The sequence below is a fragment of the Lissotriton helveticus genome, chromosome 9, assembly GCF_964261635.1.
Source record: "Lissotriton helveticus chromosome 9, aLisHel1.1, whole genome shotgun sequence".
Taxonomy (NCBI): domain Eukaryota; kingdom Metazoa; phylum Chordata; class Amphibia; order Caudata; family Salamandridae; genus Lissotriton; species Lissotriton helveticus.
The window spans coordinates 11,883,588-11,910,596 of NC_136070.1; the positions used below are offsets into that span (position 1 = coordinate 11,883,588).

Consider the following 27,009-nt stretch of genomic DNA (forward strand, 5'->3'; position numbering starts at 1 on the left):
AGACACAATAATCCATTGCCCAGCCCTGTGCTCGGCTTAATAAAAGAGAAGTACTTTAATGTCGCAATAAAACTAAGCACAGCACACGCTAATGGTGGTTCAGAACGAATGTCAACGATCCCCAATACCTCCAATGTCCTATTCCCAGTTCCTGCAGGGCCCCCAGTATCTCTGGTATCTAGGTTCAGGCAACTAATAAACACGTTCTACTATCATCTCCCAACCACTTTCCTAATGTGACCCCCTACATTCCCTACAAGGCTTGAATCCGAACTTCCTCTGAGTACCCAGGATCGCTACTACAAAGACCCGAAGACTTGCAACAAAGAAACTCCCAGAAATGGAGAGCCCTGGGAAAAACTGTGACACGTCGATGGCATGGAAAAAAGAAAACTGACGTCAGCACGCCGATGAGGTCTTGTTATGGCTCCAATGACGTCATGCGTCGCGTGCAGAGACATTCCAATGTGACATCCTCGTCGAAGTGGGAGAGCTGAGGAGAAAAGTTTTTGTGGAATCCTAAGCATGGGGGTAATTCAAAAGGTGAGGAATCCACAGGCAGATGTATCCATCAGAAATAGATCAAATTAGCAACCGTTTTTCCCCAATGACAGGCTTATCTTTACAGTTCAAAATTCAGTCTTTTGATTCTAGGGTAGAAGTGCACTTTCAGGGTGACACTTATCGGGCCTCCTGTGATATACGCCATCATCAGGAAGTTGGAAGCCCACCTGCGCGTCTGTGAGTAGAAGGAGCGTGCTCTGAAGGTCAAACTTATAAGTCTTGCTGTGATACAGATCACCATCAGGAAGGGGAAGCCCAACTGAGTGCCTTTGGGTAGAAGACGCAAGCTGTGCAGTATGCCACCATCAGGGAGGCGGGAGCCCACCTGTGTGCCCATGGGCGGAAGAAGCACACTCTGCAATATGCCACAATGAGGAAGGGGCAGCCAAAGTGCATGTATAGGCAGAAGGAACACATTCTCATGGTCAGCCTCTTTACCCTGCTGTGATACACATCACCATCAGGAAGGGGGGAACCCACCTGTGTGCCCATGGACAGAAGAAGTAAGCTGTGCAATATGCCACAATCAGGAAGGGGCGGCCACAGTGCATGTATAGGCAGAAGGAGCACAATCAATCAAGCAATCAGGGAATTGTAATGCGCGCTACTCACTCGTGAGGGTCTCAAGGCAATGGAGAAGAGGGTTAAGCTGCTCTGTTAAGTCAAAGAGCAAGATCTTGAGTGTCTTCCTGAAGATGTTCAGAGAGGGGGCACGTCTGATGTTGATCGGGAGCTCGTTCCAGATCTTGGCCGCGATGTAGGAGAAGGCCCTTCCGCCCGTTCTCGCTCTGCAGATGCGCAGAGAGTGAGGTCGCCGGATCAGAGGTTTCTCTAGGGTATGCGGAAGGAGATTCTCTCATTGCGGTATTGGGTTTGGTGTTATGGAGGCATAGGAAGGCGCGGGTGAGTATCTTGAAGGTTACTCTCTTCTAGACGGGGAGCCAATGGAGGCCTCGCATGTGTTGGGTGATGTGTTCATGTCGAGGAATGCAGAGGACGAGTCTGGCTGCGGTGTTCTGTATGGTCTGGAGTTTGCGGAGCAGACACTTGTTGATTTCGGCATGGAGGGCGTTTATGAGTGCGTGGGTGACGGGTTTTCTTAATTCAGAGGGATCCCTTTGAAGGTCTTGCGAAGGATGCAGAGGGTGTTGACACAGGTGGAGGTGATGGTGTTGACCTGTCGGGTCATGGAGAGTAAGGAGTCAAGCAAGATGTCGAGGTTCTGGCCGTGGTCGGTGGGGGTGGATGGGCTGCCGAGGGTGGTGGGCCACCTGGTGTTGTCCCATGCGCTGGGGGAGGGTCCGAGGATGAGGACCTGTGTCTTCTCTGAGTTGAGCTTCAGGCAGCTGCTGCTCATTAAGGATGCAAAGTCCTTCATTCCTACCTGGAAGCTGAGTTTGGTGTAGGAGACTATGTTGAGTCTGTGCTATCTGAGATGGCGGCGAGGGAAGCCATGTAGATGTTGAAGGGTGTAAGTATGAGTGATGATCCTTGAGGCACTCTGCAGTTGATCTCTGTGGGTTCGGAAAGGAAGGGTGGCAGTCGGATTCTTTGGTTCTAGCCGGTGAGGAAGGAGCGGAGCCATTCAAGGGTAGTTCCCAATATGCCGGAGCCATGGAGTCTGGCGTTATTGTGCGGTGGGAGACGTGTCGAGACTGCGGAGGGGTCGAGTAGGGTCAAGGCTCCGGTGTGGGCCTTGGTCGAGGAGGGAACCTTTGTCATCTGTGGCGGCGAGTAGGGCGGTCTCGGTGCTGTGGTTGCTGCAGAATCTGGATTGAGAGGGGTCGAGGATGGAGTTCTCTGTAATGAATGTTGTTAGTAGGGCGTTAACGGTCTTCTCAGTGACTTTGGCCACGAAGGGAAGGAGAGAGATGGTTCGTAGTTCTTGAGGCCTGAAGGGTCTGCCAAGGGCTTCTTGAGCAGGGGCCTGACTTCTGTGCGTTTCCAGTCTTCGGGGATGACTGGTACTATCAGTAAGGGGGATCCCACCTATGTGCCCATGGGCATAAGAAGCACGCTGTGCAATATGCCACCTTCAGGAAGGAGGGAGCCCACCAATGTGCCCATGGGCAGAAGAAGCATGCTGTGTAATAGGCCACCTTCAGGAAGGAGGGAGCCCACCAGTGTGCCCATGGGCAGAAGTACTTTGTGCAATACGCCACCATCAAGAAAGGTGGAAGCCCACCTGCGCTTCTGGGAGTAGAAGGAGCGTGCTCTGAGGGTCAAACTTATAAGTCTTGCTGTGATACACATCACCATCAGGAAGGGGGGAGCCCACCTATGTACCCATGAGTAGAAGAAGCACGCTGTGCAATACGCCACCTTCAGGAAGGGGGGAGCCCACCTGTGTGCCCATGGGTAGAAGCATGCTGTGCAATATGCCACCATCAGGAAGGGGGGGTGGCACAGTGAAGCTATAGGCAGAAGGAGCACAATCTCATGGTCAGCCTATCTACCCTGCCGTAATATATTTCACCATCAGGAAGAGGGGAGCCCACCGATGTGCCCATGGGCATAAGAAGCACGCTGTGCAATACGCCACCTTCAGGAAGGAGGGAGCCCACCGGTGTGCCCATGGGCAGAAGTACTTTGTGCAATACGCCACCATCAGGAAAGGTGGAAGCCCACCTGCGCTTCTGGGAGTAGAAGGAGCGTGCTTCTAGGGTCAAACTTATAAGTCTTGCTGTGAAACACATCACCATCAGGAAGGGGGAGCCCACCTATGTACCCATGAGTAGAAGAAGCACGCTGTGCAATATGCCACCTTCAGGAAGGGGGGGTGGCACAGTGCAACTATAGGCAGAAGGAGCACAATCTCATGGTCAGCCTATCTACCCTGCTGTAATATATTTCACCATCAGGAAGGGGGGAAGCCACCTGTGTGCCCATGTGTAAAAGAAGCACGCTGTGCAATATGCCACCATCAGGAAGGGGGAGCCCACCTGTGTGCCCAGGGGTAGAAGAAGCACATTGTGCAATATGGCACCATCAGGAAGGGGGGAGCCCACCGGTGTGCCCATGGGCAGAAGAAGCACACTGTGCAATACGTCACCTTCAGGAAGGGGGGAGCCCACCGGTCTGCCCATGGGCAGAAGAAGCACATTGTGCAATAAGCCACCATCAGTAAGGGGAATCCCACCTGTGTGCCCATGTGTAGAAGAAGCACGCTGTGCAATATGGCACCATCAGGAAGGGGGGAGCCAACCTGTGTGCCCATGTGTAGAAGAAGCACGCTGTGCAATATGCCACCTTCAGGAAGGGGGAGCCCACCTGTGTGCCCATGGGTAGCAGATGCACGCTGTGCAATATGCCACCTTCAGGAAGGAGGGAGCCCACCGGTGTGCCCATGGGCAGAAGTACTTTGTGCAATACGCCACCATCAGGAAAGGTGGAAGCCCGCCTGCGCTTCAGGGAGTAGAAGGAGCGTGCTCTGAGGGTCAAACTTATAAGTCTTGCTGTGATACACATCACCATCAGGATGGGGGGAGCCCACCTATGTACCCATGAGTAGAAGAAGTACGCTGTGCAGTACGCCACCATCAGGAAGGGGGGAGCCACCGTGCATCTACAGGCAGAAGGAGCACATTTTCATGGTCCGACCTATTTACCCTGCTGTGGAATACCCGTCCATTAGAATGGTGGGACGTCTGTGCCAAGTTGTCCTTAGGGTAAAGGAGTGCTCTCTTTACTCGACTTCTGGATTCTCGCTCACTATTCCTAGAATAAAAAAGGCCTCTCTACCTGAGCAGTCATTTTACGAGCACTCCTCCAAACTCTGGAATGAGCTGCCGCTTAATGTCAGTTCCGGAGCCAATTACTTGCTTTTTAGGAAAACAAATCAAAACTTTGGCATTTTCTTAGGCGCTCACTGCAGCAGGCTTATTCCTTCTGTTTAAATACCACACACCTTAGTAGGGTAGTTATCGCACTACATACATTTTTCATTCAATCGTTCATCAGGACACTGACCAAGGGGGAATGACTATTAAGACTATTATCATTTCATTGTGAACAGGACATACCTGTGCTTTAGGTGTCACACAAAGCTGATCTAAAGTTATTACTTATGTGCATTGCTATAATATACACCACCATCACGAGTGGGGAGCTAAACTGTGTGCCCATGGGCAGAAGAAGCACGCTCTCAGGGTCACACTTATCTGTTCAGCTGTGACACACGTCACCATCAAGAAAGGGTTTGGAGTCCACCTGTGCATCAATGGCTAGAAGGAGCCTGCTCTGAGGGTCATACTTATCTGCCAATCTATGATTATGGAACAATTAGGAATGGCACGTGCCCACCTGTGCGTAGTCGTCCATGGCCAGAATGAGCTCGCCCCTGCGCTCGTACATCTCGGCGCGGCTGTAATATATATCACCATCCTCTGGCCGGATCTTCAGGGCTTGAGAATAGTTGATGATGGCCAACGTGATGTCCCCTTGGCTCTTGCAGATTTCAGCTTTGGACAGATAGGCGTCTGAAACCCAGAAAAGGTGAGATGAAAGTTTGATACAAAAGGTCTCCCTGTTGAATCACTTAGACAAAGGGGGACAAAGTTAATAACAGGGTAAATGCAAGTCTCATACCAGAAATGTTTCTGACGTTACACAAACCTGGAAATCTGTCAGATACTACAGTGTCACTCACTGGGCAGGGCTGAGAGTTCTGCTGATGTAACATAGCTCCTGCAAATGGACTGTCGAGGTTTGCTCTGAGTTACAAAGCTTCAGCTTTTCGAACATATATGTACTTAGCGTAACTTTCTCATCTTCCTGCTGCTTTGCAGAGGTGTGAGTACTACTGAATAACACAGAACTGGGCTGAGAAAACAAGACCTATTCGAACATTAACTCCTCCTGTCTTGTGGTGGGAGTACTGCTGAAGTAACAGAGCAAGGGCTGGTAAAATAAGATCTGATCACGGACTCCTGCTGGGCAGAGGTGGGAGTACTGCTGAAGCAACACAGAACTGGGCTGAGAAAACAAGACCTATTCTAACAATAACTTCCGCTGGCTTGTGCTGGGCGTATGGCTGAAGTAGAGCAACAAGATCTATTCTAACACCGACTCCTGCTGTGCTGCGGTGGAAGCACTGGTGAAGTAACACAGAACAGGGCTGGTAAAACAAGATCTGATCACTGACTCTTGAAGGGCAGAGGTGGGAGTACTGCTGAAGCAACACAGAACTGGGCTGAGAAAACAAGATCTATTGTAAGCGCCGGGATGCTCAAGGGTAACCGTGCGCTATATAAGACTCAAATAAATAAAATAAATTGTAACACTAACTCCTGTTGCCTTGAGGTGGTATTACTGATGAAGTAAAAGAACAGGCCTGGGGAAACAAGACCTATTCTAGACTGACTCCTGCTGGAGTAATAAAGACAGTGCAAGGGAAAACATTCTTTACTAACACTGCTTGCCAGAGCTAGGCTTGGGTAACACAGGCCCTAAAGTGGGGAAATATGATGTTTTCAAACACTAACTCCTGCAGCCTAGAGATAAAAGTACTGCTAAAGTGACGCAGAACAAGGGCTGGGAAACAAGAGCTTTTGTAAAACAGATTCCTGGAGGCCAGGGCTAGCAGTATTGCTGAAGAAAACAAGTTACTTACCTGTAACTGCAGTTATCCAGTATTGGTATCTTTCATAGATTCACGTCTGATTTTCACCACACGTCGCGTGGAAGGGAAAAGATGTCTGACAGGAAAGCCCTGTTCAAACCTTGCAGAACCTGTGATAAAAAGATGGTCCATGTTGATGACCAACATAAGGATTGCCTTTATTGCCTCTACCCGAAGCATGAGTCCAAAGACTGCAAGATCTGTCGTACCTTCCCTAGCAAGACTCTTAGGGATAGGGAGGCAAGACTGTTTTTATGGCCCACTATCAGTTCAAAGTGCTCCCGTTTGGCCTGAAATCAGCACCACAAATTTTCACTAAGTGCTTGGCACCAGTAGCAGCAACATTGAGGTCTTGGGGAATCCAGGTGTTCCCTTATCTTGACGATTGGCTGCTCAATGGCCCTTCGGAGCTCGAAGCCAACATTGCCACAGCAACCTGTCTCCATCTCTTCGACTCACTGGGTCTGACTCTCAACGTGGGCAAATCACAGTTGCATCCACTCCAGGTCATTCCTTTTCTCGGAGCAACACTAGACACCGTCCAGTGCAAAGCAGTCTTGTCACACGACCGCCAAATACGCCTTCAAAAATTAGCCACTGTCATTTCAAGAAGAAGGTCAGTTTCTGTCCGGATGTTTGCATCACTCCTGGGATGTGCTCTTCCGCAATAAATGTCATACCCTTGGAACGGCTCAAGATGAGGCATCTTCAGGAAGAACTACACCTTCAATGGCAACATGCCTTGGGGTCTTTCGACGACTCCATGCTGCGCATGATAGATTCTCTGCATTGATGGTCACAAACAGTGAATCTGGCTCAAGGTCTCACATTTCTGCAAACCATTCCAGACTTCGTCTTAACGACCGACGCCTCCATGGAGGGAGGGTGAGGTCACCTGCAAGATTTACAAATTCAGGGAAAATGGTCTCAAGTGCAGTAACAGCAGCATATCAACAGACTGGAACTCCACGCCATCTTTCTATCTCTGCAAGCTTTCCTTCCAAGGATTGTGGGCTCCTCAGTGCTGGCCCGTACCGACAATCGACCAGCATGTATTTCATCAACAAGCAAGGAGGAACAAAATCAACTACACTCTTGCAGGAGGCGCAGGAGTTGTGGGAGTGGATCTCTCTCCACAGAATAACACTGAGGGCCGAGCACATCAGGGGTCTCCATAATACTCTGGCGGATACACTGAGCAGGTCCCAATCATGCTGCCACGAGTGGGAGCTAGAACAGGCGCAGGTAAACAGCATATTCCAGGCTTGGGGCAAACCAGCCCTGGATCTATTTGCTTCAAGGGAGAACAAGAAAATGCCAGTACTATGCCAGCAGATTCCCTCAACAGAGCTCAAGGGGGAATGCCCTGTCCATGCGATGGTCAGGGATTTATGCATACGCTTTTCCCCCAATACCATTGATCCCGAAAGTGCTCTGCAAGATGAACCTGGAGAGTTGCAGACTAATTCTGATAGCTCCCCTTTGGCCCAGGCAGTTTTGGCTCCAGGAACATCTGCTATAGTCTCAAGCCAAGCCCATTTGCCTTCATCCAACACCAACGATGTTGTCACGGGACAAAGGCCAAGTGGTTCATCCGGACCCATGGTCCCTGCACTTGCATGCCTGACTCCTGATTTCTTAAGAGTTCAAGGACCTCAACATTGTGCAAGACTGTCATTAGGGCGATTTTGTTGTTGGTGCGAAGCTAATACCGTTCACCCAGTTCAAGCTCCTGCAGAACAAATCCTCCCTTATTTGCTTTCTCTAGCCAAACCTGGGCTTACCTTTTCAATGGTCAAGGTCCATCTGGCTGCTCTTTCCAGATGCAGAAAATGTGCTAAACTTCCTTCTCTCTGTTTGTCTTCACTTGTCAAACAATTCATGAAAGGACTTTTTCGCACATTACCCCCGTTGCGAGCACCCCCTCCAGATTGGGAACTCAACACTGTTCTAGCGCAATTAATGAAACGTCCATTTGAACCGATCCAAAAAGCTGATCTTAAATTCCTCACTTGGAAGGTCGCCCTTTTACTGGCTCTGACTTCTGCAAGAAGGCTTAGTGAAATCCAAGCTTTCACTATTAAGGAACCCTTTTTACATTGTACTCAAGACTATGTAACCCTTCGAACGAATCCTAGATTAATCCCTAAAGTACCATCACAATTTCACCTGAATGAACCGGTGAGGTTAAGAACTTTCTTTCCGAATCCATCCATTCCAGCTGAAAGAGCATTACACTCTTTGGATGTTAAGCGCTGTTTAAAATTCTACTTGCAGAAGACTAAAGATATCATAAGTTCAGATCAACTGTTAGTAGCCTCTGGTCAAGCAACACTTGGAACTGCAGTGACAAAGGCTACAATCAACAGATGACTTGCATTTACTGTTCATTTCTGCCATGAAGATGCCAAAAAACCTCTACAAAGGAAAGCCCAGGCACATTCTACCAGAACTGTGGCAGCTTCTGCAGCATTGTTTGCTACTCCAGCAAACAATGCTATAGAAGCTGCCACAGCCAGAGTCACCGTGCTGCGACATGGAACAATGTCCACACGTTCACAAGACATTACAGTCTTCAATCTGCACAACAGGAAGATGCAGCGGTTAGACAGGCCGTCTCATGCCATCTTTTTCACTAAGGTCAGATTCCTATCATTTTTTCACAGGAGTGTATCTTTCATCGTTTTCTCTCTCTCTCTGCTGTTATGTTGATTTCAGTATTCATGCTCCTATGTGTCACAGATCTTGTGTTAATTTGCTTTCAGGACAGATAAATATAAATATCAATATATATATATATATATATATATATATATATATATATATATATATATATATATATATATATATATATATATATATATATATATATATATATATATACATGTTTTATATCTTCAAATGTCTCTTTTAAAATGACTATTGATTTTCTCAAGTCTTGGTCATTACAGTTGTTTTTCAATGTTATGGATGTAGTTTGGGAGTTTACGAACACTTGTCTCTCACCATCCGCTGACGACAGTACATTTGGCACGCTGCTTACTACTCTGATTATGGCATGTGAATCTATGAAAGATACCCCAATACTGGATAATAAAACCAGTTACTGACCTGTAACTACAGTTATCCAGTATTGGCATCTTTCATAGATTCACATGCACCCACCCTCCTCCCCGGTGAGTCAGTTCTCAGTGATTTTGGGGATAATTACTTCCCACTTGTGCTAGGAAAATCTGAGGAGCACTGCCTCTGCTGAGAGTGTTCTAGAGGGTGCTGGTAGCTGATTGGTTGGAGTTGACGTTTGATTCTTTTTACTATAAGGATGTAGATAGCCTACTAAGATTTAGGCCTCAGGCTTTTTTCTTTTTAGCCTATTATTTACTTATGGCACTACTTTTGTATTTTGCCGTGGGACGCCTGCCTCGGCGACGGGGAATGATTCAGGCATATGAATCTATGAAAGATAGCCCAATACTGGATACCATAATGTTCTAAACTATAGCATGCAGTTTACATGCAGCTGTTTGATGACAATTCATAAGTAACTGTGTTGTATTAGGATTGTAACTTATGAACTGCAAGTAACAAACTGACTTCTGTGACAAAAGCAGTAACCCACGGAGCTATTCACATAAAAATACTCTGATAAAGTGCTCTGATCTGCTTGGTACACATTCTTTGCAGCAGGCATATAAACCCTCTGTGCTACAATATGACAAGTTAAAAGTGCCACTTCAGTAACCTCCAGTCTCTATCCAGCAGAAACAATAATCACCAAAGTAATCTTCACATTTTTGTTGTTGTCTGAAAACTGCAGGACACACAAGGAACTCTGCAGCAGGTGCTTTTCACAAATAAGATATTTTAAAACACACAGCCCTTAAAGCTCAACGCCAGGTGTGGCTGCACCGGTTGCACTGTACTAAAGCTAGCCCTGCCTGCATAGAGCGTACAGAGTAAAGGACTCACATGGTTCGAGTGTACAGAGCAAAGGACTCACCTGCATGGTTTTTATTGTATTTCAGGATAAAGTTCAGGTCGTCCAAGGCGTTTGCATTCTGTTCCTGCAGGCGATATATCAAGTGTCTCTGCCAATAGGCATCAAGCAGGAGCGGCTCCATTGCGATGGCCTGAAAGAAGGAGAACGAGAGTGAGGATGGGGGACACCTTTGTTGCACCCTTTCGGAGAGTCCTATTCATGAAGACATTCTGTTGAGTCCACTAGAGGCTTCACCTGAGAGGCTCTGACCGGCTGGAGAGGTGGACAGAGTGAACATGTGAACAGAAAAGGCACCTCAGTAGAGCCCCTCAAGAGCACCCGTTCTAATGCTGCCACCAGCTCTTACCTATGAAGGCAGGAACAGATGGAATGGCCCCCTTGCAGTGACCCTCAAGAGCAGGAAGGGGAGTGTGAGCAGCAAGACTCCTGTCAATCAATCAATCAGTACATTTATAGAGCGCGCTACTCACCCGTTAGGGTCTCAAGGCGCTGGGGGGAGGGGTGTCGCTACTGCTCGAAGAGCCAGGTCTTGAGGTGTTTCCTGAAGGTGAGATGGCCCTTGGTCAGTCAAAGGTGTGCGGGAAGGGAGTTCCATGTTTTGGCGGCCAGGTAGGAGAATGATCTTCCTCCGGTGGTGGTTCTGCGGATCTTTGGGAGGGTGGCGAGGGCGAGGCTGGCAGAGCTTAGCTGGCGGGTGGGGGTGTAGAACGAGAGGCGGTTGTTGAGGTATTCGGGGCCATTGTCGTGGAGTGCTTTGTGTGCGTGGGTGAGGAGCCTGAACGTGATCCTCTTGTTGACGGGGAGCCAGTTCAGGTTTTTTCAGGTGAGCGGATATGTGGCTGTGGCGGGGGATGTCGAGGATGAGTCGTGCGGAGGCGTTCTGTATGCGCTGGAGTCGTTTCTGAAGTTTGGCTGTGGTTCCTGCGTATAGGGCGTTTCCGTAGTGCAGTCGGCTGGTGACGAGGGCCTGGGTGATGGTTTTTCTGGTTTCGGCAGGGATCCACCGAAAGATCTAACGGAGCATGCGCAGGGTGTTGAAGCAAGATGACGAGATGGCGTTGACTTGCTTGGTCATTGTGAGGGAGGAGTCCAGGATGAATCCCAGGTTGCGTGCGTGGTCTGTTGGTTTTGGTGCAGAGCCCAGCGCAGTGGGCCACCAGGAGTCATCCCAGGCGGAAGGGGATTGTCCGAGGATGAGAACCTCCGTCTTGTCTGAGTTCAACTTCAGGCAACTGAGTTTCATCCATTCTGCGACGTCTTTCATTCCTTCTTGGAGGTTGGTTTTGGCGGTGGCTGGGTCTTTGGTGAGTCAGAGTATCAGTTGGGTGTCGTTGGCGTAGGAGATGATGTTGATGTTGTGTTTGCGTGCGATGGCGGCGAGGGGGCTCATGTAGATATTGAAGAGGGTCAGGCTGAGCGAGGAGCCTTGGGGTACACCGCAGATGATCCCGGTGGCCGCTGAGCGGAAAAGAGGTAAGCGAACTCTCTGGGTTCTGTCGGAGAGGAACGAAGTGATCCAGTCCAGGGCCTTTCCTTGGATCCCTGTGTTGAAGAGGCAGGATATCAGGGTGCGGTGGCATACGGTGTCGAGGGGTGGCCGAGAGGTCTAGGAGGATGAGAGCGGTTGTTTCTCCGTTGTCCATCAGGGTTCTGATGTCGTCTGTGATTGCGATGAGGCGGGTCTCGTTGCTGTGGTTGGCTCAAAATCCGGACTGGGACGGGTCGAGCGAGTTGTTTGCCTCGAGGAAAGCAGTCAGCTGTTTATTGACGGTCTTCTCGATGACTTTAGCTGGGAAGGGAAGAAGAGAGATGGGGCGGAAGTTCTTGAGGTCTTCGGGGTCAGCTGTGGATTTCTTTAGAAGGGCGTTGATTTCTGCGTGCTTCCAGCTCTCAGGGAAGGTGGCTGACGTGAAGGAGTTGTTTATGATGTTCCGGAGGTGGGGTGCGATGATGATATCGGCTTTGTTGAAGATGTGGTGGGGGCAGGGGTCAGAGGGGGAGCCAGAGTGGATGGTGTTCATGACGTGGGTGGTGTCTTCAGTGCTGATGGGGGTCCAGGTGCTGAGGATGGTGGTGGGGGTCGGTGGTCCGGTGGCTGGCGGCGGAGTCTGGGGTCCGAAGCTGTTGTGTATGTCTGATTTTGCGGTGGAAGAACGTGGCGAGGGAGTTGCAGAGGTCTTGTGATGGTGTGATGTCGTTGTTGCTGGCGCTGGGTTAGGAGAGTTCTTTGACGATGCTGAAGAGTTCCTTGCTGTTGTGGGTGTTGCTGTCTAGCCGCTCTTTGAACGATGCCCTTTTGGTGGTGCGGATCAGCTGGTGGTGTTCGCGAGTGGCGTTCTTGAGAGCAGTTTTCGGTGGTCTGATCGTGGCGCCAGGTTTTTTCGAGGGTTCGGCAGGATTTCTTTGAGTTTTTGAGGGCGTCGGTGAACCATGAGGATTTCCTGTTGCGGGACTCGCCTGGGGGTTTCTTCAGTGGAGCGAGGTCGTCGGCACAGTTGGTGATCCACTGAGTGAGGTTGCGGGCCGCGTTGTTGGTGTCCGCAGTGTCGGCTGGCGGGTTCTGGCTCAGTGATGAGACGAGCTGGTCTGTGATGATTTTTCTCCAGCATCTGCGGGGAATTTGTTGCGTGCGGAGGTGGGATGTAGTGTTTTTGAAGGTGAAGGGGATGCCTCTGTGGTCGGTCCAGTGTAGCCTGGTGGAATGGCTGAAGGAGACGTGGTTGCTGGCGGAGAAGATGGGGTCGAGCGTGTGGCCAGCTAGGTGGGTGGGGGTGTTCACCAGTTGCTTGAGTCCGAGGTTGGCAAGGTTGGTGAGCAGGGTGGTTGTGTTGCTGTCGTTGTTTTTCTCCAGGTGGAAGTTCAGGTCTCCTAGGAGGATGTATTATGGTGAGGCTAGGGCGTGCAGGCTGATGAAGTCGGCGATGGTTTCGCTGAATTGTGTGCGCGGGCCCGGGGGTCTGTAGATGAGTGTTCCTCTGAGGGTGGTCTTGGGGTCGGTGAGAATTTGGAAGTGTAGGTGTTCGGCGGCAGAGAGCGTGTCTTCGTCGTTGGTCGAGATGTTGATGGTGTTCCTGTAGATGATGGCGATTCCTCCTCCGGTTTGGTTGGCGCGGTCCTTCCGAGTGATCTTGTAGCCGTCCGGGAAGGCTATGGCGATGTCTGGGGATGAGGAGGCATTCATCCAGGTTTCTGTGAGGAAGGCGACGTCTGGAGCTGTTGTGTCGAGGAGGTCCCAGAGTTCGACGGCGTACTTGTGGACGGAGCGGGTGTTGAGGAGGATGCACTTGAGGTGGTTGTTGTTGAAGTTAGGTCCGGTGGGAGGTCTGCAGGTTGGGAGGCAGGTGAATTTGCAGGCTTGGCAGGTGAAGGGTCCGTGGGTTCGCTTCGGGGTTGCTCGATAGCAGGCGGGTGGTCGGCCGGTGCTGAGTGTGTTGAGGGTGGAGGAGTTGTATCTCAGTCGTGTGCCCTGGATCCGGCGGGGGCCAGGGGTTCTGGCGCTGGGCGACGTCCAGGCGCGGACGGGCGTAGACGGCCTCCATATGAGGGTTAGTGGGAGGGAGGAGCAGCTGGGAGGTGGGAGCGGGGAGGCCAATGGGAGACGGGGGTCGGGCCGCAGCAGCAGGAAACAGAGGAAGGGGACAGCGAAGGAAGGGAGCGCAAGGGGGGAAAACGGGCAAAAACGGGCGGGAAGTAAAAAAAAAGGCACAGAAGGGCACAGAGGAAGGGGGTACAAGCAAGGGCACAGAGGAAGGGGGTACAAAAGGATAGAGTGGGCAGAGAGGAGGGAGGCAAAGGCAGTACCAGAGGAGGCACAGGCGAGGCGGCTGAACACGAGCGGCTGCAGCAGGGGTCACAGGTCACACAGGGGGCTGCGTGGCGGAGAGGGGAGCGACCTGCCTGGTGACAGGGTCAAAGGTCGCTCCCTGTGTGGTGTTACTGCGTCTGGAGAGAGGCAGATACAAACTGAATTGGCAGGGATAAGTCTCTGTGGTATCTTTTCAGAGTGCCATTTCCATGAATGTACCTAGCAGAGAGAGAGAGAGAGAGAGAGAGACAAGTGGAGTGCTGATGTGGATTGCATGGACCTCCAGGAAGTAAGAACAGAAGACACCTTTACAGAGGCCTGCAAAAGCATCTGTTTCTGAGGACACATAGGTGACTGACACGTTTGGAGGGAAGACATACTCCACCTCTATGGTGTCCCTCAGGAAAGCCCAGCTCCCTGACCACCCTCTGTGAGCAGCAGACAAGCAGGGAAAGAGCATGGATAACACCTCTGGGGTGTCTCTCAGGAGAGCCCGGCTCCCTGACCACCCTCTGTGAGCCGCAGCTGGCAGGGAGTGAGCATGGATATCACCTTCGGGGTGTCCCTTTGCAGAGCCCGGCTTCCTGATCATGGTCTGTGAGAAGCAGACAAGCAGGGAGAGAGCTTGGATAATACCTCTGTTGTGTCCCTCAGGAGAGACCCACTCCCTGACCATGGTCTGTGAGCATCAGAGTAGCAGTGGGTGTGCATGGACCACACATCTGTGGTGTCCCTCAGGAGAGTCTGGCTCCCCGACCACGGTCTGGGAGCAGCTGATAGGCAGGGAGAGAGCTTGGATAACACCTTGGTGATCCCCCTCATGAGACTCCGGCTCCCTGACTATGGTCTGTGTTCTCATCAGAGAGCAGAGAGTGAGCTTGAATAACATGTCTGCGGTGTCCCTCAGGAGAGCCCGGCTCGCTGATCATGATCTTTGAGCAGCAGACAAGCAGGGAGTGCGCACAGACGACACCTCTGCGTTGTCCCTCAGGAGAGCCTGGCTCCCTGACCATAGTCTGTCAGCATTAGACATGCAGGGAGTGAGCATGGATAACACCTCTGGGGTCCCTCAGGAGAGTCCAGCTGCCTGATCACAGTCTGTGAGCAGCAGACAAGCAGGGAGTGAGATTGGATAACACCTCCGGTGCCCCTCAGGAGAGACTGGCTCTTTGACCCCAGTCTGTAAGCAACATAGAAGCAGGAAGTGAGCGTGGACAACACCTCTGCATTGACCCTCAGGGGAGCCGATCTCCCTGACCATAGTCTGTGAGAAGCAGACAAGCAGGGAGTGAGCTTGGATAACACCTCTGTGGTATCCCTCAGGAGAGTCTGGCTTCCTAATTACGGTTTGTGAGCAGTAGACAGAGGTGTCCCTTTGGAGAACCCGGCTCCCTGATCTCTGTATGTGAGCAGTAGACAGGCAGGGAGTGAGCATAGATAACACCTCTACTCTGTTCCTTAAAAGCACCTACAATGCCCTGTGAGGTGCAGACAGTGAGGGGGCGAGCATGGATAGCACCTCGGGAGTGGGAGGTCCATGACAGTGACCGGTGAGACAGACACAGAGTGGTGCACCTTCAGACTGTCTGTGTCAAGAGTCACCTGTGACAGTCTCTTTGAGGAACCTGTGGCATTGCATGTCACTCTTTGATCGTCTGGTTTCATCACACGCCCACAGGAGTGAGTTTTATTGGGATGTGTGTATGTGAGAAGTTCTTTGCGTTGGGAGTTCGTAGTGGGTTTCATAAAACTAAGCAATATTTGGGAGCTTTGCAAAGGTTGTGAAGTTATGAAAAATAAGTCAAAAGCAGAGAAAGTCTGAGCAAACCTATCTGCACAAAAATCAACAAAGTTGTGTGCAAGAGTACTCTTACAAAGTGAAGGTGAAAGAAACCCGAACATTCTGCAGACTTCCTCAGATGCAAAGCTTGCCAACTTGCAACAGATGCTTCATGGCGCTATCAGACATCAGTCAGCCAGAGTTGTAGCACTGAGGGTTTTATGTGATCAGTACTTCTTTAAGGGTCTCACAGTCCCATGTGAAGTTGTTGCTATGCTCACCAGAGACTCTCGATGCTCACTGCGATGCCAGGTTATGCTCCTCAAAGAATAGCTCATTAAAGTCCAGGGAGGCGTCAAGGCGCAGTCACACTCAAGCCCATTCTGAGGACAATCTTGCATGTTTGAGGGACAATCGCAGATGTATTAATGAGACAGCCTTCTAGTTTGGGGAACACTGTCACACTAATGTTGTGATCTGTGTCATGCATAGAGCGGTAACGACCCTTGCATGTGGTGAGAACAATATGATCAACTCTGGGGGCGGTTACAAGTCAACAAGAACAGCACCCCAGGAAGACACCACAAAAAAGATACAAGAAGATGTGCAACAGAAATGGCCAAAGGGTTGTTTGTAGTAGGTAAAATACTATTCTGGCCCTACAAAATGCTCTTCACAAACCTATGGCTGGAGACCTACGCCTCTCCTATGGGTTTTTGGTTTTTATTAGAGTGAGCGAACAGCAAAAAATAAAGATATAGTTGCCAGTTCAGCACAGCTCTTTTTAATCTCATAAGGGTCATTCTAAACTTTCTTTCACATATGGTTTTTTGATTTCCTTTGTTGGAAATGGGATCCCCGGCTGGCCAGGGCTTTCGCCAAAGTCAGTCAGAGACCACCACACCCAAGTCAGGGCAAGGGAGTTACACGCCAAGATAACCCCTACTCACCCTCTAGGTAACGTGGCGCGAGCAGCAAGGCTAAACTTGGAGGCGATGTAGGTTAAGTATTTGCGCACGCACCCCAGCAGCAACAACCAAAGGCCCACCACAAAGGAAACTCCACACAAGGTTATGTAAAAATAGCCTTTGTATTATAATAAATATACATCAGATAAAACACACATCTTGTTACACTGTGCCAACAGGCACGGGCGGAATTTACAAGGGATATTGCACAGGACAGGGCCACTTGGACCACTGTCAGGGGTATCAGCACTTTTAGAACTTTGTAGAAATAAAAATCACTGTAGCACACAATATGAAAATAGAGCACACAACCAGTAATCACTGGTAACAGGACCTCACTAGCACCACCTGTACTAGGGAGAAAACAACCACCTATGTATTACAATACCTGTAGGGGTGTAAGAGGAAAACACATGATGCAATGCATAACATTCATTCAGAGGTGTAAAGGCACATGACGCATAAAAACACATTCAGAGGTGCAGGGGAAGGAAACACATGATGCAGAACCTACATTCAGCGGTGTAAAAGCAAAGCACATGACGCATAAAAACACATTCAGAGGTGCAGCACAAGAGAACACATGATGAATAAACTACCCATTCAGAGGTGTATAGAAAGTACAATTGCGCCAAACTCACGTAAGTCACCACCTGTGACTGTCCCTAGGCCCTCTGGCCTTGTTGGGGCTAGGACGCCCTGTGTCCAAAGTCAGGGTGCCTAAACGTGGCAGCTGCCCACAAAGTGCTGGGCAGCTGAAGGAACACTGGTGAGCAAAAACACACGTGGGAGCCTCGCAGGCTCAGTGCCCCCAGGACAAAGATGTGCCCCTTGAGCCTCTCTGGGCTCTTAAAACAATTATGGCCTCACGATCCTCTCAGGCTCTAATCACACATGTGGGCGGGGATCCTTCTCCCAGGCTCTCAATCAACTGAAACGGCACTCACGAGCCTCTCAGGGCTCTGCAAGAAGATGCGGCTGTTACGGTGGAGTCCCTCACTGGGGACTCTGAACGTGTAATTGCCCCCAGGAGCCTCTCGGGCTCAACTACCAACGTATGCCCCTGAGCCTCGCAGGTTCTATCAACAAAAATGCCCCGGGCGTTGGAGCCCCGGGGCTCTGCACACTGGAGGGGGGGGCGGGCACCAGCAATGTGCCCCGACGTCCCCCTCTCTCCCAACTGCCCTGGACTTGGAGCTCCCGCCCAGCCGGCTTCACTTACCGACACTTCTTCAGGCGGGGGCTCCTTCCGGCGGTTGGTGCAGACTTCCTCTGTTGCTCCGGTGTGGAGCGAGCTACACGCTGGGTCCGGAGGAGGCGGGGTAGGCTCTCGTCCTCCTCCTGGATGGCGACGCACCCTCGGCCGTCGGCGGGGCTCTCCCAGGCCACGGGAGCCCCGCGGGACCAACAGCACTTCCGGGTCGTCCGGTTGTCCCTCTTCCTCCTGGGCAGTACGTGCGGCCGGCGCCCCAGCCGCAATTAGGCCGCCATTTCCCCGACGTCCTCGAGGACGCTCCTTCCGTTGCCGGGCAACCCTCCGGCCAGGCTGGTACTCAATAGGCTGGCGGGACAGCCAATGGCAGCGCGGCCCTGCAGACGAGCCCCCAGGCTCCGGGTCGCGCTGCTGGGCAGGCAGGAACTTCTCGCCGCAATCGGGGTAGCCTCCCGGGAATTCACAATTCAAAGCGAGGTGGCACTCGCTTGGGCGGCAATGACCCTGGCAGGGTGGGCACCTGCCAGGGGGCTCCCAGCTCGGCAAAGAACGGGGCAAAAGCCGGGTGGGCACCGGCTCTCACCAATAAAGCGCTCCTAGCGCTAGGACGAAATAACGCGCTCTCAAGCGCTAGAGGCCCAAACAAAGCGCTCCCAGGCGCTAGGGGCCAACAAGCCCAGCAAAAGGCCTCCTAGGCAGGCAGGGGGGGCAAGGCTGGGCCCAGAGCCAGCACACTGGGTCTCCAGGCAGGGAGACACCCCAAGTGGCGGTCCTCTGGCCCAGCAGCAGCAACAGCCCCCTCTGGCAGGATCCAAAAGCAGAACATTTTCTAAGGGGACACAGCCCCTTCTTATACTGTAAATTCCTTTGTCAGGAGGTGCAGGGTGGGGGGAAACCAGTTGCAGCTGGCTTGGGAGTACCCTTGATGGCCCAACCACCCCTTTCATTCACTGGGGAGCCTAGGGTCGTTAGACACACCACAGGGGGGCGGAGCCAGCATTGTGTGGGGAAAACCCAGCCCATCCAGGACACAGGTACACTCCTCCCACACATCACTCATGCTAATCTCCCACTCACCACCGGGCAGACCCATCCAGACTTCCTGGAGCCTGGCATGCCAGCCAGCTCCAGCCAATCACGCTCCACTATCCTCACTGCACACATACATCAATGTCCAGAAGTAGCACTTCCCTTCTAGACACACACAAGCCGCACATACCATTGCGCAGCATTCGCTCTCACGAGTTCATACATACTAAACTCGAGCCTGCACTCCCCACACATCAGGAACTACCAGGGCACACACATTCCCCATGCATTCCTATGGGAGGGCAGGCCAGCCATACTACACGCACGCACTTTCACTCTGGGACACAGGGAAAAAGTGCGCCAAGACCCAAAAATCACTACACAGGGTCACAAATAAAGGCAAAAAGATTAGGGGTGAACCTGCCCTAAGGCCCAAGTCTAACATCCTTGCACACCATTTCTCCCCTTTCTGTTCGGGTTGACAGGAGCTGATGATGAGAAGTGGGGATGCAGGCGAGTACCAGTCTGTAAAATCCCCCCCCCCCCGGGTGTTGCTCCCGTGAGGCCCTGTCAACGTTCCCTCCCCCTTTTTTCACAGTTGGAGGGTGGAGAAAGCAGTTGTCACCGACCGGGGGACCTACACAAACACGCATACACGTTTTTAGATATACGGCAGTATAGTTATGCGACCGCTAGCAGCGCAGCAGGCTTGAAGGGTGCAGATGACCCTGGGTTTGTTTATCAGTAAAAGTGAAATTATTGATCTAGGGAAACACATCCCATAGAACCATGGGGAAGGCCATTGTTGTTGACAGTGTTATGAGTGGGGGGCGGCCTGTCCCTGTCGCGATTTCCCTCTTAGGCTCCTTTTTTGAATGAGGGCGGTTACAAGTCAACAAGAACAGCACCCCAGGAAGACACCACAAAAAAAGATACAAGAAGATGTGCAACAGAAATGGCCAAAGGGTGGTTTGTAGTAGGTAAAATACTATTCTGGCCCTACAAAATGCTCTTCACAAACCTATGGCTGGAGTCCTACGCCTCTCCTATCGGTTCTGTGTGGACATTTCTGTACACGTAGGGATACATTACAGTAGCAGTTAAAAAAATATATATGTGTGTTTGTGGGTGTGTTAAATAATGTGTTTCTCATTTAATAAACTTAATTTAAACAATGTAAACTTTAAAATAAATAAATGAGCCCTCCTGGGATTAAACACTCAGCCACATTGATTCAATACCAGGGGAGACCACGCCCAGAAGCCCACCCACAGTGCTGGGAAATGTGAAAGGGGCAGAAAGAGTGGGGGACGTTTACAATAAACTCCTTGAGAATTGCTCCCTTGGAGCAGCCAATCGCCTGATCACACTGCACCGGAAGAGAAAGGAACCCCCCTCGGTGGGTTTGTGGGTGCATTTATGCATTTATGGCCAATGGTTAGTGGGGGAAAATAACAAATAGACATTTCAAGTTTGACAATAAATGTGATCAAATGTAGTCCCTAACAGTTGAGTAGGCAGCAACGCCCGACTTTACCTGAGCCCACCTAGAGTTTGAGGTCTAGGAAAAGTAAATGTCCAATCAGAGTATACAGTAGTGTCACACCTACAGGTAGTAGTAAATCTACACATGCACATTTAACTTTGTGAGTAGGTGCTAAAGATTTGAACGAAGACTGATCATCTACAGGAGTTGACGGCCCCGGTCCTGGCAGGAAGCAAACGTCAACGTCTGCTTCCCCTTGCAACAAAGCACCACCCAAGGGTTGGTGACTAACCTTGGCCTACCCTGATATAGCTTTGGCAGAAAGATGACCAACCCCAGGGTGGTTCAGACTCGTTTGGGTCTCACAGCTGGAGGCTTCACTCTCTGGTACTGTGACATCTGGAACAGACAGTCCGGTACAAGATCATTTAAGGGTTTTCTACAGAGTGGTCGAGATACAGTCAGGCCAAACGGAATTCATCAATGAACCACCGCAAAAAGACGCTGAAGCTACATGGGCTAAAATGGCTTACTGTGGTGCAGAGTAAGTGGACCGAAGATGCAAAGCTTGTGCAGCAAATGCACAGCAAATACAGAGGGAACTGTAAGCAGCGTTCCTGTGTCCAATCCTTTGTAGGTTGAAACTCCCTCAAGTTAAGAATGGTACAAACAGATGTACAGTAATAGAGTTTCGCTACGAATGAACAACTTACTTACCTTTGGGAAGGCATTATCTGGTAGACTTTATCTAGCTGCAGATTCCTTACCTTTCACTTTCCCAGGCGTCAGGCTGGATCCGGAAACTTTTGCTTGAGCATTACTCCTTACGCGTGCTGTTGTTAGCGTTGGTTATGACGTTGCGGTCACCTATATAGACACCACCCAGGCGCACGGACGTCAGTACTTAGTACTTCCACTGCAGCATAACAAAGGGTGTGGGCAGAGACAAGTGAGCCAGCCCCTTCAAAAGCTATTTACAATTGGAGACCTAAAGAGAGAGGGTTGTTTGGCAGCTGCAAAAAAGAGGATAGAGTAAAAAGATAACCCTTGAGAGTGCCCAAAGCAGAGCCCTGCTGGGCAAGGGTCAGAACGAAAAGAAGAACAGTGGAAAGAGAAGCAGAAAGAGGGTCAATACACCTTTCTGTACAGTACAATACAAACTTCTGCCAACGGCAGGCATATACCGTCTTAGTGGCGTGCCGCCTGGCCGCCAAAATAAAGTTGCATACTTCAGGAGGAAGGTCAAAAGCCATCAACTGCTGCCGCTCAATCTTCACGCATGGAGGCACATAGTTGACAGGTTCGGGTGGAGGACCCTCCCCTGCTGCTGCAACTAAAGATCCTTTCGAAGGGGCAGCCTGATCGGAGGATCGATACTCATTCTCAGAAGCTCTGGATACCACAGGCTCCTTGCCCAGTCTGGAGCCACAAGAATGACATGGGCCCAGTCACTCCTGATCTCCTTCAGAACTCTGGGCAGGAGTGGTATGGGTGGAAAGGCATCCAGCAGGCCTGAGCTCCACACACGATGAAAGGCGTCGCTTTGGAAACTCCAGCGCGCACAACTGCTGACACTGCGCATTATCTTCAGAGGCGAACAGATCTAACCAAGGATCTCCCCACTTATGACAGAGACCTTGTGCTACCTCCCAATGGAGACGCCATTTGTGATCTGCTAGGCATCAACGGCTGAATTCATCCGCCCTGGCATTTAGAGAACCTGCCAGGTGTTGAACCCCCAGAGTTACACCCTGCTAGTCCAGCCATGTCCAGAGATGCAGGTCCTCTCGACAAAGGTTTCACGACCCCACCCCGCCCTGCTTGTTGCAGTACCACATGGCGGTGGTGTTGTCCGTGAACACCTGCACTAACTTCCCCTTGACAGAGTGAAGAAATGCCTTCAATGCCAACTGAATCACTCGAAGCTCCAACAAATTGATGTGGCGCCCCGACTCCACCGGAGACCAGTATCCCCTGATCTCCACCTCTCCCAGATGGCCACGCCATCCCAGAAGTGGGAGAAGGGTCTGCCGCTGACCCAAATAGGGTTCGTAAGCAACCACTGCAGATCTCATGCAGTTCCTTCCAAGATCTGGATCACGTCGGTGAGATTTCCCAGATGCCATGCCCACTAGAACTTCAGACAAAAGAGCAACAATGGGTATGACTCTAATCAGTAAGGCTGAGCCACTTATCAGAGAGAACAACACAACTGCCAGTACTGATAATCCATTCAAAATTAATGCAAAGCGGTGCAAGACAATACATCAATACGATCCGCTACTAGTTAATAATTTTTATTTTCAGAACAAGATTTTGTTCACTTTTTTACTTTTTACATCAAGTAGCTTTATGTACAAAAATACATTTTTTGCCTTCCTGTGAATAAGATGCCAAAGGAAGTAGTCACTGCAGTGGTGAGATAAGCCAAATTGCTGGCTAGTCATTTGGTATTTGTTCTAAACTTCTTTTTGTAAATATCTCTGTGGTGACCTGTGAGTTTTTGTACATAAAGCTACTTGATGTAAAAAGTTAAAAAGTGAACAAAATCATGTTCTGAAAATAAAAACTATTAACTAGTAGAGGATCGTATTGATGTATTGTCTTGCGCCGCTTTGCATTAATTTTGAATGGATTATCAGTACTGGCAGTTGTGTTGTTCTCTCCCACTAGAACTTCAGATCACACTGCAGAGCCCACTTACGCCACCTGGCACGCTTTACGACCAGGATGCAGGAAGCCATGAGGACCAACAGCCTCAGAGTCAATCTCACCAAAATCCAGGATAGAGGCTGAAACATCGGAATCATAACCTGAATATGCTGGACTCGCTGCTCAGGCGGAAAGGCCTGAAACTGCAGTGTGTCCAGAACAGCCATGATGAAAGGAATTGTCTGAAAAGGACTCAGGTGTGACTTTGGCACATTTATAAAGAGCCCCAGCAAAAGCAGGAGGTTCGCCGTAGTCTGAAGGTGGGAGATGACAGCCTGCGGTGAGGACATCTTCAACAGCCAGTCGTCGAGGTAGGTGAAGACTGACACCCTTAACCTGCGCAGATGAGCTGCGAGCACCGCCATCACCTTGGTGAACAGCCGAGGGTGACTGGTAAGGCCAAAGGAGAGCACAGTAAACTAAAAGTGCTCATGGCCTACCTTGAACCGCAGGTAACGGCTGTGGCCCGGCAGAATGGGGATGTGAAAATATGCATCTGAAGGTTCAGCGCTCTCATCTAGTCTTCTTGGTCAGGGGTAGACAAGACCTGAGCTAAAGAAAGCATATTTAATTTCTCCTTCTTGAGAAAGAGATTGACGGTCCGAAGATCTAAAATGGGCTGCAACCTTTTGTTCTTCTTTGGAATCAGAAAGTAGCAGGAATAACAGCCACTGCCTACTGCTGAATCTGGGGCCCTCTATATTGCTCCCTAGGCCAGGAGAGCTGTAACTTCCTCTTGGAGCAATTTTAAATGACCCTACTTCAGCCGTTTATTATTTGGCACCATGGAAGGAGTAAAAGAAAGGAAAGGCAGAGAATAGCCCTCCTGAATGATCTGCAAGACCCAGTTGTCCGATGTTATAGAACTCTAGTGGGGGAGATGATGACGGATTCCCATCACCCTTGAGTGGTGTGGTCTTGCGTAGTCATACTAGGAGTGCTTGGAGGCTGAGGCTGCAGAGGGCAGAGTTGCTGACAACTTATGGCTTCCATTCTTTGGATGGACTAAACCGTGTCCACGTCCCTGCACAACTTGGGTACTCTGCACAGGAGGGGGGTTGGGATAGGGGTGACACGGCTGGAACACTCTTCCGTTGCCACAAAAGAGGTGTGGAAACTTGGCAGAGATCACTGTTAGCATGAGCTGAAGCCATTTTGTTTGTGGCATCCATTTTAGTTAGCCATGTGTTTGCCATGTGCTTCCCCGTCTTCGCTGTTGCCTGCTTCTCTATTTCGCCTGAGTCATCAGCTATAGTTAACTCTTTCATCACTGAGCCTGAGCACTACACATGCTCAGAAAGGCTTGTAGCTGCTAGAATGCCCCTGTTACAGACTTAACAGTCAGGCTATTTTAACTGATGTCAGCAGCTCTTTAAGTCCTCCCACTCTGTTGACTAAGTGATTATCATGTATCCTTATATGTGACTAGCTATTTGTGTGTACACTTGCACTGCCTCTGTTTGAACCTCCATGCTTACATGGCAACTATCACAGTGTATAAGTACCATGGTTTCTGTACTCCATGTACTGCCTCATACATTGCCTGAGGGTTATGTATTGATGCAGTTCCACTCATGAGTGTTAATAAAATATCTCTTTAATATTACAGCTTCTGTGCCAATCTCTATTTTGTCAGTCAAAAGGACCAGTGTGCAAAGAAGGGCGAACCTCTGCACTGGTGAGCCTCTGAAAAGGCTCACCCCCACAGATGTAAAAGCTAGACTGGCTACAAGGTGTGGAGGAAAGGCCCAATGATCTGGCCATAGCTGGAGAGTCCTTGAACCTCACTTGGGCCGAGTCTGCCTTCTCCCCAAAAAAGACGGGATCCATCCAACGGTATGTCCATCAAGTTTGCCTGGATATCCCCCGAGAAACCAGTTGTACTAAGCCAGGCGTGACACTGTAAGGCCACTGTCGATGAAATTGCTCTGCTGAGCCAATCAGTTGTGTCAAGGCCTGACCTTATGGTGAATTTGCTGCATCTCTCCTGCCCTTAACTGCCTGAGAGAGCACAGCCGGGTATCCTTAGGGACTAGTGGCAGCACTTGCGCAACCGACTCCCAAAGGGAGTGGGAGAAATGGCCCAATAAGCATGCAGTATTCACTGGGCCGTGTTTGCAGCATAGCTGCAGAATCGGCCCTGTACCAAAATCGGCCGAAAACCAGCCCTGGCAAAGAGCGCGGTCGCACCGCTCTAATATACAGCACATAGTCTTGTAGAAATCTTTCATCTGAGTGAGGGTCTCTTCAGCTCCAGGAAAGCGAGGGAGGCATGAAGTCGACCCTAGCTTCGGCTCCACAGAACCATACCTAGAGCGTCGACGCACCTTACCTCATTCGTCGATGGACAACAGTCAAAGCGAAGATGAAGTCCGCTTGGACTTCTTCTTGTGTCTCCCTGAGTGCCCCAATAACCTCGTTGTGATAAAGAGGACTTGGGCTTTGGGAGCAGTCCCGTGACCTCCTCTTCATCGATCGGGACCAGGATCTCTGCTGAGTCTCGCTGGATGCTGCCGGGCCGCAAGGAGCTTCATAGCCCGCTCTTGCAAAGCCTTCAAAGCCATAGCCCGACAATCCGAGCGCGTTTTCGAGCCAAGGTTGGGCTCAGGACACCGGAGACAGATAAGGTGGGGGTCGGTTACTGACATCACGCGGTGACAGGCACCGCACGATTTAAACCTGGTCTTTTTTCAAAGACATCCTCACACACGATGGAAAAAAATTCCGAAGTTGACAAAAAGTTGAAAGAAGGCCTGTCAAAAAGGACAGAGGGGTAGCTCTTCCCGGATCGGCGCTTAACTGGCGCTGATAGAAAAGAACTAATGTCCACGCACCTGGGTGGTGCCTATATAGGTGACAGCGACATCATAATCGACACTAACAACATCGATGAGATTTCGCGAAGCCGAATGGAGCCACCCAATGGTGCGTATAAGGGGTATTGCATGAGTAAAAGTTTCCAGATCCAGTTTGATGTCTGGAAAATTCAAAGGTAAGGAATCTGCAGCTAGGAGTCTCTATCAGATACTCTGTGCAATGACCTTCAAACAAATTGACAAAGTCAATAGTGGAAAGGCATTTGAGGCTCTATCACAGGACTGACTAAATGAGGATGAACTTCACATAGGTACCCAGCTGCCTAATGTCATTATGTTGAATATTAAGGCACATGCGCAGATGTCCTCTACGCATTTCATGTCTTACCCTTCCCAGATCCTTCAAGGCTTTGCTCAGTTTTCCAAGTCTCCTGTACAATGCACCACGTCTACAGAAGAGAAAGACAGAGGTCTCTCCAGGCTGCTCGATGAGCTCGGTCAGACGATGGACTTCCGCTTCCACATCTTGAACTGTTGCCGTAGTATCATCCAGCAGGACAGGAGTGACTGAGCTCACCAGCCGAAGAGACACACCTGGCACTGCCTTCACTGGCTCCAGTTCACTGGGCTTGCTGGCTTGGACTTCTGGCTCCTTCGCCATACTGGGGGGTCTGCTGTGAGGGAAAACGTCATCAAACCAAGTGTTCCAGAGATCCCGGACCCACTCTCGTTCTCCAAGGTCTGCAATACCTCCACGTGCCTCTGCAAATGTGTTAAAGTCTAATGCCAGTGGCAGGCTGGCCTTCCGTTCATGCCGCCTGTTGGCAAAGGCAGCAGAACGAAGGCTGGCATGGATGTTGAGCCTCTGAAGCGACACTGAGCTGTGGAAGAAAATAAAACAAGCTGTCTTATCTCTTAGTGCTTCTTAGTTCCAGTGTAAAAATACAGAATACATTTATAGAACTAAGACCTGGTGAAAGGGATATCAATTATTTTGAGTGACACTGGGATCCTGG

General features: G+C 50.4%; 1 protein-coding gene across 3 annotated transcripts in view; it reads right to left on the reverse strand.

Moving 5' to 3' along the window:
* The window catches only part of TTC6 (tetratricopeptide repeat domain 6), a 1,585,904-nt gene that overhangs the window by 1,166,656 nt on the left and 392,239 nt on the right, over positions 1-27,009 (reverse strand). For all 3 annotated transcript variants that reach the window (XM_078659352.1, XM_078659351.1, XM_078659353.1), the window contains exons 12-14: positions 26,382-26,874; positions 10,185-10,314; positions 4,867-5,042 (exon numbers count right to left, since the gene is read on the reverse strand). In XM_078659352.1, coding sequence (XP_078515478.1) covers positions 4,867-5,042; positions 10,185-10,314; positions 26,382-26,874 — 799 coding nt within the window. The remainder of the gene's footprint in view (positions 1-4,866; positions 5,043-10,184; positions 10,315-26,381; positions 26,875-27,009) is intronic.